At 45.0% G+C, this 12387-nt stretch overlaps 1 protein-coding gene across 1 annotated transcript in view; it reads right to left on the bottom strand.

Annotated features, from left to right (window-relative positions):
- The window catches only part of RFX4 (regulatory factor X4), a 129689-nt gene extending 117822 nt beyond the window's left edge, over nt 1-11867 (bottom strand). Inside the window, 1 exon segment of the mRNA XM_030544991.1 lies at nt 11588-11867. Coding sequence (XP_030400851.1) covers nt 11588-11630 — 43 coding nt within the window. The 5' untranslated portion in view covers nt 11631-11867.
- Nucleotides 11868-12387: the final 520 nt, after the last annotated feature.

Here is a 12387-nt window from a genome sequence, read left to right as displayed (position 1 = left end):
GCTGCCCTCTTCTTGTTTACAGTGTCACCTAAAAGTGAGAACAGGAGTTCTCATGGCACTGTTGTAGCTGGTGTTGCAAGATATTTACATGCCAGATGCGCTAAAGCAGGGGTTCTCAAACTGGGGGTTGGGACCCCTCAGAGGGTTGTGAGGTTATTACCTGGGGGGTCGCGAGCTGTCAGCCTCCACCCTAACCCCCACTTGTTTTATTTTTGAATGTAGGTTTGTCTGGTTTTTTTTTACATAATTCTATATTTGTAAGTTCAACTTTCATGATAAAGAGATTGCACTACAGTACCTATATTAGGTGAATTGAAAAATATGATTTCTTTTTTTTTTTACAGTGCAAATACTTGTAATCATACATAAGCACCGTACACTTTGTATTCTGTGTTGTAATTGAAATCAATATATTTGAAAATGTAGAAAATATCCCAAAATATTTACATAAATGGTATTCTATTATTGTTTAACAGTGATTAATCGCAATTAACTTTTTTAATCATGCAATTAATCATAATTTTTTTTAATCGCTTTACAGCCCTAGTTTATATTGGGGGGGCAAGTATTGTCTCTGTCACCCTGTGTTTAGGAGAGGAATGTTGGCACCAAGTTTGGGAAACCCGGGGCTACAGAGCAGGGCCGACGAGGAGGAGAGGAAGCCGGTACAAATTACCAGGGCCCGGGGCCCTGCTTCCCTGGCTTCTTGGGCCCTGTTTAGCTGGTCTGCCCTTGCTGGGGGGCCTGAAAAATTTTTTCACCGGGGCCTGAACCCGCTCTTGATGGCCCTGCTACAGAGTCGACCACAAGTTTGGGCTCCATTATTATTGCTGTTGGCGAGAAAGGCAAACTAGAGGACCAGATCTTCAGAAGAGTTCAGCACTTGGCAGCTCCCATTGTTTTCAGAGGAGGCAGCGGGGTGGGTGGAGTAAATCTTAGGTACAAGCGTGAGCCTTACTTTGCAATATAGTTTGAAGGTCTGTTTTTAAACTCTGCTATTCCCATGTGTGATGGAGTTCAGGGCCATGAACCTGCAAGGAGCTCTGCTGGGGCAATGAGGCTGTGTGCAGGTGAAGAGGCCCACTCAAGCAGAACCTCTTTCAGGCCCCAGGGCTTCCTTCATGGCACAAAAATATGTCCAGTGGTAGACTTTAGAAGCCCAGGAGAACAGGCTTCTCCAGAAGCTGGATGTACATTGTGCTGATTTAGGCCTTCCTCCCCCCTCCAACATTACCTCTGGCAACTGGTTTTCATCACCAATAGCAGGTGCACCCTATCTCCGTGTAGCTTTAGCACTCATCAGATATTGTGCAGAAATGAATACAATACAGGAAAAGTATGTTTTAACCCACTGTATCATTCCATTCAGCGGATCGCTAGTCACCCTACATCTCTTTTATCTGCTGTAATCAAGATGATTTCTTATGGTAATTATTTTTGCTATTTTATTGCAGTATAAATGTACCACAGGCTAAGGGTGGAATCCAGTGCCTCTTGGCGTCAATGGAGAGACTCCCAGCGAATGATTCCATTAGGCTCTGGTTCAGGCCCTGTCAATCTGTGTAACAACCTAAAGTTCACAGCATCTGTATTTCAGTGTTTTGCTTACTCAGGGCCTGATTCTATAAACGCCTACTTCAGTGAGTAGCTGTTACTCCTGCAGGTAGCCCCATCCAATGTAATGGGAATGCTCATATGAGTCCAGGTTTGTGGTGTCAGGCCCCGGCTAGCTGCATCACCTGAAACAGCTGTGCTGGAGAAAGCTGGCTGTAGGAGGCCCATTAGTATTTTTCTGATCAGAGTAGGTTTTACAAAAACTTTAAAAGTGAGTACTGATTAGAAGGAAGGGAAAAAAAGCAGTGACTCAAATAATAATGTGTCTGAGGACATTTCTCCTTAATCCACAACAATTTCTAATCATCTGCTCTTGAAGTCCTGACTTCAGGCAAAACTCCTATTTCTTTCAAGACTGCTATCAACTTTGTAACTGAATTAACTCTCCCCCTTGAAGAACAGGGTTTACAATGGATGTGCTGACATAACATAAGAGCCTAACCCTGTAGTACTGATTTGCCCAAAGTTCCTATTGTCTTCAGTGGCAGTTTAGTTCACCTAATGACTGCAGGATCAGGCCAGGAATAGCATAGAGAAATCATGAAATCGAAATGCGTATCAAGAGCTGAATGCTTTAGAATAACTTTCTCTCTTTCTTAATGCGGTGGGTTTTAGTTGGGACTGTTTCTCTGAAAGACACCTGTCTATCCCGCTATCCTGGTTCTTCTGTTGTTGTTCATCATCATAATACAGGAGCTCTTATTTAGAAAACTGGTGAGAATTTGTTAATTGTGAACCCTGGTGTGCTAGCTGCTGAGAACTGGCTATTTCACTCACATAACAAAGACCATTTTAGAGAAATAATTTCACTTTCCAACCCCCTCCCACCCGCCACACACACTTAACTGCAGTCACAGGGAAAGAAACAAAACATTCCTGAACCCAGCATTTTGTCCTTTCTTGGACAGGTGGGGGCACTTTAAACTGCAAGGGAGTCTTTTCTCAGTTATTGAAGCCAGTGAGCCCCATCCTCCTGCTGACCCCCTCTTTCTTTCTCGATGACAGATTTATCGTGAAGGGGAAAACTTGCCAAAAACATTTAACATGATCAATTACTTATGCTCAGAGGGTGAACTCTTGACCATGTTTGAAGTCAATGCCGCTGATGTCTTATACTTAATGAACAGATCTTCATGCAAATATCTAAGAAGAGAATAAACAGGAAGGGGGCAAACCCACAACTGCCAGTTACATATGTGACATGGATGCAAAATAAAATTACATTCACAAGTATTATAAAAACTCATTATAGATCAAGCCCTCTGTATGAGGAACTCCCATTTCCTTCAACAGGAGTTTTCCGTGGAAGGGATGGGGGGGTGGAAATGGCAGGATGGGGCCTTCTATCAAGAAGAAAATTATACTATACATACACACTTACATATGAATGCAAATGAAACATGCACACACAGACACACATGTACATACACAAAAGTTTGAATACGTACATATTAAAAACAACATTCCATATGCCCAAACTGGCGTAATCATCACCAATTACCCTTCCTCGTTACTACTATTCTCTATAGTATCCCTCATGGCAAAACCCATTATACCACCCATCATCCTAACTAGAATGTCAGCAGTCCGTTTACTCAGCTGCTATGAGTTTCAGGCTCCAGCAGGATCAAGTCTTAGAGCGTATTTGTTTTCCGTTACAATGGCATCAATATAAAATTCAGCACAGATCCATGGAACTAGATATGAGGGGAGAAATCAGGAAATTCACCTACTTCAGTATTCATACACTAGAGAGTTGATTATTTTTTTGTCGTGTAATGTCAAATACCACTCAAAGTGCGGACTTTATACCTGCGTTAGGTACATGACAGCCCACCACTGCTCCAAAGGCGTGGTTACAGTTCTGACTGTACTCAAGCCCAGCTTTGAGTCTTGACCTGAAGGAGGATGTGTGTTCAGACACCACCCACAGCTCAGCGATCCCAGCATTGCACTTTCATGTCAGGATTTCGCAGGGGGAGGCTCCAAAGTGTGGAACCCATTCCCCTTGACGTTCACCCCAATTCCTCTCTTCCTTCTTTATAAACAAAGAAGAAAGCCTGGTGTTTTACAGTCGGATGCTGCTGCTCCATCCAGCCTTTCCCCCTCTCCTCCATACTGCCCTTATTTTTATTGAACCCCTCCTCCCTGCGGACTGATTATTCTTTGCGGGGGAGGGTTAAAATAATAAGGGTGTTTTCAAATTATGCTTCATTATATTTTAATAATACTGGCATGTAGCACAGAACCCTAGTGTCTCAGCATGAGGATGTTAAAAATAAAATATAGTCCTCACTGTATGAACAGATTAAATATTCGATGTGAAACTTTAACTCAGTAGACAAGAACAACTGCAATGAATCAGTTATTGGACTGTTCTGTATTTCAGATGAGAGTAGGGGGGGTCACCAGTGCACAATGTCCACTGGAAGCACCATTGCAGTCTCACACACATGTCCAGAGGGCCCAGTTCTGGAGCCCTTTCTTCAAATGGAGTTTTGCCCAAGTAAAATGTTCAGGACCGTAACTTAAAAAAGGATTTTCTCACTCTACTTTTGCAAAATGAGGCACTGTTGTGCCCCTCTCCAGGCTATTCAAGCATTTATAAACAGCAGGCAAATAAAGCACCTTCACTCATTTTACACATACATCTGAGAAAACTACCATGTTTTTCCCTCAATTTTTTGAAAATAATTCAATAGCAATTGAAGAAAATGTAGATGATTTTTCCCCCCCGACTAGAACTTTGAACGTCAATGTCTGACCTCAGTCCAAAAATCTCTGAAAAGCAGGATTTAATATAAATGCATTGATACAATGTAAGGGCTTGATCCTCGTGCCTATCCCATTCTCACTAAGAGTTCTTCCAGCATAACACCCAAAATAATGCCAGCAGCACCACGATAGTACACAGGAGAAAACATTTCAACTTCAAGGTGTAAAAGGAATATAGGCTCAGCCCAATTAACACAATGCACTATGTATATGGGAGTACAGAATCTAACAAGCATATTTCTACCACAGCATAAGCGATCAATAAAGAAATATAACACACTTCAGCCATAATGAACAGTTTGTCTCCTAGATAACAATGCAAATTGTTTTGGAAACATCTTATGAAAAGATAGGTAGTTTTCCAGCAACAAAGTAAACCACTAATTTGCATTTCAAAAATTTTGAGATCTAATGTTAAATACTGTATTATTATTCAAATGTTTTAAAGTTTTATAATCAATCTCTTTGCCAACTAGGACACTAATATTTGTTAAGATTTAAAGTGGTTACATCTTTATATCAATTTGCATTAACAAAATCAGTGTATGAAAGCCTTTATTGCTATTATGAGTGAATGTTTACATTCTAGATTTTTTTTTTAAAATGCAAATGAATCAAACAGAATGTTTGTTACTAAAACACATGAGTTTATTTTAAAGCTATGTAGCTATAATGTCAGCTTCATTCACAGGGAATCAATTATCCTCATGCAGTGATGAGAATATATCCCAAAATTAGACTAATGCCAAAATGCTTTCATTATTTCACGTGATTTAAGCATTTCAGGGTTCACACCAAAAGTGCTTTAAGGGCTCTCTGAAATCAATGTAAGCCTTTTGATTGGGTTTAATGGGCTTTGGATCAGGCCCAAAGTGTCAGCCTTAGGTCCTACCACTCCAAAAGGACCTGATCCCTCTCCCACTGAAGTAAGTGGAAGTTTTGCCATTGATTTCATTTGGAGCAACATGGGGTCCAAAAATCTGTAGCAACAAGTGTCTCCATACTTTACACATACATCCAGCAAAAACATTCTACTGCAAAACTATCTCCTTTCCATTATCTCCTAGCCCTGACATCCGGTGGTACAGAGCAGTTGCAAAGGGTTTTATAATGCCTGGCAAGCTGGCAACACTTGCATGGTCTCTAGTTCCCTTCCTAGGAAAGAGATGCTGTTCTTCTGGAACCCAAAAGGATGGGAAGTGATGGAGATTTCGACCTCTGGGACATGGCTTAAGGTATGTGTAGGTAAAGCTACCCACCAAGGAAAAAGGAAAGCGCACACACAACTGCCCTAAAAATAACTAAAACATCACCACCACCAAAACAAAGCTACTGTTTTGATGAAAGGATTACATTCTGACACATCATCTGGAGGAGGGAGGGGAATCGTTCATTGCAGAACTCTGTTTCTTGTGGCATCTCTGGATGTGAGGCCTGTTTGGTGTCTGTATGACTCAGTGTATCATGCAATACTAAGATGACATGAGAGAATTCCTTTATTCTTTTGGGGAAACTAGCTCTTTGCCCTGTCCTGAAAATATAAAAGCAATACTGTTAGCATGCTTATTCAACAGGTAGTAGACAGAGGCATTTCAAATCTAAGCTCAACACATCACTATTCTCCTTTGCCGCTACACCTCTGCTTCTCTCTCTCTCTCTCTGACCCTTTGCTAGGTAGCTCTGTGGAGCACCTAAGAAGATTATGTCAACCAAAGATGCTATGCAAAATCCAGCTGCATTGTGTCAGCTCACGCAAGGAAGTGGGTAGTACTAATCATTAGGCTGCAAGGAAGATTGCTCTCCGAGGTGGCCAAAGAACTGATGGTTCTAGATGCCCCTCCCTCCCAAGTTTGTTTGGACAGGATTGTTAATGAGTGATTAAGAATGATTTGTTGGAGCTGTTCAGCAGGGTTTCCCCTCTTCTCTTCTGCATGGTTTTATTTCACAGCAAGCTGCAGGGGCTCCTGCATTGTATGAGGGGGACATGCATGCTCCATTGGATCCTTGCTCCTTCCACTCACTCACTCCCCCTTTGTTGTGGGCTCGCTGCTGCTTTCTCGGTGCCCCCTGCTCCCAAACTCCTTTTAAAGCACCAAAACAAACAAACCCAGCAAACATATAATATTTTGCTACCCTTTTCTGGGAGCTGCCCCCCCCAGCTCCCTGCAGTCACCATGGTGATGTCACGGGGGGGGAGGGCTGTGGCTATGGAAACCTGTTAGTACTTACACTGCCTTGCAAACTTTTTCTTTCTGTGTGCAGGAAGGCGCAGGGCGGTCCTGTGCGTTCCAGCGGTTGGGCACCGCTCAGGCCGCGCAAGGTACCATCAGCGCGCACAAAGCACCGCTCTGCGCGCCCAAGGCTCCCTGAAGCCAACCCTAATTCTACGTGCGGTAGCTCTCAACCCTCTCCCTGCAGCAGCTCCTACTGGCCAGGACTCCCATTGATTTCAATTGGATTGGCCCACTCCGGGGAGAATTCCGCCATGTGAAAGGCTCTGGAGGTGGCTGTGAAGGAATAGGCTATTCACAGCAGCAGGGCAGATGGTGACGATTTAAGGGCCAAATTCTGTTCTTACTCACACCTTGCCTACTTCAGTGGGGCTGCATCGCGTGGGGGTGGGGGCTACACTTTGGCCCTTAAATTGTGAGGAGGCACAAGTCTGGAGATAACTTCCCTACCACAGAAGTGACTCTGCCCAGCTCTATGGAGAGGCTTCCAGCTGCCTAGGTGCTTACCAGCGGAAGAGCGCTGAGTAGCTGGAAAGCTTGTCTCGCTCACCAACAGAAATTGGACAAATAAAAAAGATCGTACCCCACCCACCTTGTCTCTTCGGGTGCTTGCAGTGCAGCCATCAGCATGGTGCCCGAGCACCTATCCCTGTCCCTGACCGCAGAATTGTGTCCAGAAATTAAGCCCTCTCCTCCAGTCCTTACCGTTGCAATGCGCGATGGGGGCGGGGGCGGATTAAAGACGCCAGGATCCGACCCTTCTTGGCTTGGTTCATAATGTGTGTGTGGCAGGTGTAAGCGTGTAGCTCTCTTGCGTGCAATGCGACTGGCCAGACGGCGGCTACTCTCTCCACGGAGTCACTTCCTCCCTGGCCAGCAGCCCTAGGGAACGGCTCCCCCTCCAGCCCCCAGAGAAAGATCCCAGCTGGATGGCAAAGGAGGCTGTATGGAGCGCAGGAAGGAAGGGGACCCAGGAGGAGCTGGGGAGGGGGGAACTGGCAGGGATTTGGGGGAAATCCAAGATAGTGCTGTGGGTGGTGGACTCCCCCTTTGACTGGGGAGGTAAAGGACATGTGGGGGTGGGGCCGAGGTCGGAGTAGGCAGGGGCTTGGTTGAGGGGAGGGATGGGCCTGGCAATGAGTCTCTCTCCTTCACCCCAAGGCAAACAGGTACTAGTATTAGGCTGCTTGTTTGGGGTCCGTTTTAATGAGCCTGAAGGAGCCCTTGGAAGAAAAGCTCTTTCTGATTAGGGCCATAAAACCCAACCCCTCTGTGAAGATCCCCCACTACTCCTTGCTCTTCCTTTGTACGTCTAAAACAAAGGGCAGGATGAGCTGCCAGCCAGCAGTGCCTCTGCAGGGCCTGGGTTTTTACACTTTCCTTTAAGTTGCAGCGCCTTGCAGAAAAAAACAAAATCAATCTGTGCCCAACGCTGGACCGTAAGTGCCTTTAAACAGCATCGCCAGTAAGAGTGGGGGTCCCTTTGCAAAAACTAACAACTGCCTATCTTCATTAAGGGAGGGGAAGGGCAGACACACTAACAACCGTCTATCCCTCGCCAAGAAATCTGGGGGCTTTTTTCCTTCCTGAATACGGGTTGGGTTCTCTCCATACAGCAATCGCCTATACAGCCGTGTTTGAACAATCGGGAAATGCCTCAGCTATCAGGGGCCAGGACCACCAGTTCTGTTGTTGCTTCCTCTTGTCTATTTCAATTAGTTTCCAGACCGGAGCTCCTGGATCCCTGCTGCTAATAAGAAGTGATTCTCTTCTTCATCATCTCTCTTCCCTCCTGTCCCACACCTCAGCTAAAGGATATTTCTTTAACAGAACAAAAAATGAGAAGGAAACGGAATCGCTCCCTGGGTGTGTGGATGCAGCCTTCACTTTCACTCCAGCAAAATTTTGCCTTTGATTCTGAGCACTTGCTGCATATTAAGGGGGGAGGGGGACTTCGAACATTGCTACAAATCTGGAAGTATTACAAAATCCCCTCTCCTTTTAATGAGATCTTCAGCATTGTCTTGTGAATTTTTAGTAGGATTTTCGTTTTAAACAGCAATCGATTTCTTCTTTGAATTGGTTAAAAAATAACTTATTTCCATGCACGCTATATCTTAATTGACTATTAGCTAGGCTGGATTTAAGCGGATGACATTTTATTTTACAAGGCAAAGATTATTAAGTGATTTCAGTGCCTTGCAATTAAAAGTTACAGAGTGGTTGGGTTCCCCCCTTACTTTAAAACAACGACAAAATAAAACCGATAAAGAGAAATTAAAACATGGCTGATTTTTTTTTTCAATGAAGCTATATTTCTCCACAAACGCCATAGGATCTTTACATAACAACTGAAACTCAGAAGAAAAGCTAATTGGATTAAGTCCTCTGAAAGGGAGACTAAGGTGTCTGAATGAGACAACTGCAAAGCTCCGCTTTTCTTGCCATCTGTTTAGCAAAGCTAAAATGTTTTCTGATTAATATTATCTTCATCAATCGTTGCCATTTATCATAACCATACCGCCCTTAAAGAACGGCAGCACAGAGAGGCGGCCTTAGGGGCACAGCTTTGACTGTTGGGATTGACAGTATCTGTGATTCCAATCGCCTGTTACACCGATAAGTAACAAGCAGTGCCCATAAATAAGTCTGGTTTGCGTCCTGCTAAGAGGGGCAACTTTCTCCTACTGTTTAACGACTCTTCACTGAAAAGTAGGCGCAGTGTGGGCTGGGCTGCCTTAGAGCGAGTCTTGCAAATCAACCAGTACAACGCTTCATTCGTTTCAAAACATTTTCATCCTGAGAAAACAAACTCCTTTTTTTTTTTTTTTTGGTGAAAGGGTCACATCTTTTTGTAAAGTCGCCCCAGTCAGCCTTTTTTTGCCCCCCCTAAAAGGTTTTGAGTTCCAGCTGTTGCGTTTAGTTCTCAGTGCATGCACATAATTGGAGCTTCTGCAGCAAAAAGCCAGTACAATGATCTCACACTCTGCATTTTTTAAAAAATTATTAAAGATGTAAATATCGGGCGTTTGCTTATGCGGGTGCATGCGGGAAAGAAGCTCACATTTAGGTGGGGAAGCGTCTCTCTCTTTCAACTTGCATGCGATCCGGTAGTAGACTTTAGGCTCTCTTTATATCTGGGGCCTCTTTCAACAGCCAGCATCGACTCCTACCCGAACCGGTGATAATTGGTAGAGAGCAGACAGGGTGTCAGGATTTTCACACATACACATACCCGCAACTTACTTCTGGACAATCCTTCTAATGCTAGAGGTACCTGCGTTCCTTCTAACGACACTGAACTGGAGGAGAGAGATTCTTTGCATCCGAGTGAAAGACACACACAGGCGAATCCCCAGTGGAAAATACAGCTCGGCCAGGGAGAAGGAGCCAAATAAAAGAAGTTTTAGTTCGATTAGGGTGGATCCTGTCGGTCTTCCTCGGATAAAACTCTCATGGAGGCACTGGGAGTTCTCAGCGGGTAAGGACTCGAGAATCTGGCCCATAATTACTCTTTGATCAACATCACAAGCACGATCCTGCACCCATTGAAGTCAATGGAAAAACTCCTATTGACTTCGTTGGGAGAAGGGTCGGATCCCCAGTATTTGTTCAGCCCGGCAATATATAATTAATTATAAATTACTAAAACTCAGTAGAAACCTGCGTAAGGGGAATATAAGCCGCAAATCAGGGCAAACGTCCACTTACGATTTCTCAAGTGAAAAATGGAAATGATTCCAAGTTGGGCTTATTTTGAAAGAGGACTTTACCAAGGGAGAGAGAGAAAGAGAGAGACCGACCGACCGACCTTTTGGAAAGTTTTTTCTTCTTAGAAAAGCGCAAAGGTTACTGTTGCATTCAGGGATCTGCTTCTGAGTGGGAACTGGTTTCCTATGTCAGGACAGGCTGGTGTGGCCCAGTGTAAAATCTGGCTGGATATAGAATAAATCTAGAAATGTCTATTCTGTGTGTGCACGATTTTTAAATCGATTTCATAATGGGCAAAGGGGGACGCCAGGTGAACAGTCCAAAAAGAGAGGTGGGTTCGTTTGGGAAGGTAGCTAACTGACAGCTGGCATTGGGAAGAAATGGAAGGCCTTACATGAACGGAGCTAATAAAGCATGTGTTTCAGTGAATACTCCGAACTTATCCGCAACATTAGAAGCCACCAAAACTGCTATCCACTGCCACCTGATTTCCAAAGCACGAGCCTTGCCAACGCTGCAGTGCCAGGGGCTGGCAGGAACCGGACAAATACACTTTAGGATACTCCTCTGACTCAGCTCCGCATCCATCCCCTGTAGTCTAAGGACGCCCGGGGCTCTCTTTGCTTGCCGCGGTTACGAAGAGGTTAGCCACGATACCCGTTTCATTCCAACCAAGGTCTTTACACCTAACCCTGGCTTGAATTGCAAAAAATCCGAAAAACTTCCTACTCAGTCAGTCCGCCCCAGCGATGGACTCCCTTCCAAACCGGCTTGAATTCTAGCTATTCCCACAAGACGCCATTTGGATGAGGTCATTAAAAAAAACCGATCCTTATTAATACCGTAATGTATTGCCCTGGAAAGGCTTCGCTCAAATCTAGCCACTGCCTAAAACTGAAGGCAGAGAGGAAATTAGTTTGCTGATATCCCGAGGAAAAATCCAGCCTGCACCACAGCTACAAGTGTAAACTCAGGGCTCCAACCAACCCTTCACATTTTAACACAACTTTTTTGCCCCCCCCTTGGGCTCTTTCTGGTGAACTGAAAACACACACACACACACACACACACACACACACACACACACACACACACACACACACACACACACACACACACACTATGCACGTTTGATTGGAAGCCGGGTAACTTATCACCCTATTAGAGTCTAGTATATTTCCTCCGTGATCACTGTCAAGTTGAATAGCCTCCACTTGGCTGCAATGGGAGACTGCTGTCTCGAGTCTTGGACTAACCTGTGGAATCCATGTCAGGTTCCTCCAGTAACCCACAATGCATGCTCTTCCCATGGGCAGTACAGAAGCCCCAAAGTCCCGGGGTCTGGAGATCCCCTAGCTCAGAGATGCACACCAAGAACAGAGGGAGGGGAGAGAGAAGGGTGGGGGGAGGTTAGAGAGGGAGAGAGAGGAACACTCAGTAATCCAGCAGGGCAAAGCCAGACCCGTCAAAATGTTTGCGGATGTTCCATGGGAAAAAGCATCATTTTATAGGAGCCCTGATGGGAGAAATGTCATTGATAGGCCAGCCAGCCTGATGAATGGCTGCTAGTCAGATGGGGATGTGGCAAGGCTCGATGTGAAGCCCATTGTGATGCTGTTTTGAATAAGAAAAGCTTTCCTCCAAAAAGGGGGGCCTTAGATCTACGCAATCCCAACACTTCGACTTCCCTCCTCGGTTAGAGCATTAGAAACGTTTTTGATTTAAAGTTCCAGCGGCCTTTCCATTCCCCCCCGCCCACAAGTATTTGGTTCATTACAGCCTGAGCTCAAATTTGGCTCAGCTCTTCAAACAAGCAGGAGACGTGGGTGCTGCTGTGTGTAAAGACTCTATCGATCGATTTCCCCCCCCCCTTCCCCAGTTTAAGTTGGGCCCCACAGGCCTTGCAAACTCAGTTTGGCTGGGGAGGGGTAACGGAGAAAGTTGCCCGTGATCAGAGCTGACGGTCCAGTGTGTGTCCCTGGCTCGCCGGGGACTGCACGTAAACTGCATGTGTTGTACGGGGCGGCGGCACGTTGTGTAAGTTGTATGCACTTGA

Source organism: Gopherus evgoodei, chromosome 1, assembly GCF_007399415.2.
Source record: "Gopherus evgoodei ecotype Sinaloan lineage chromosome 1, rGopEvg1_v1.p, whole genome shotgun sequence".
Classification (NCBI taxonomy): Eukaryota; Metazoa; Chordata; order Testudines; family Testudinidae; genus Gopherus; species Gopherus evgoodei.
This window is presented reverse-complemented; position numbering and strand designations above follow the sequence as displayed.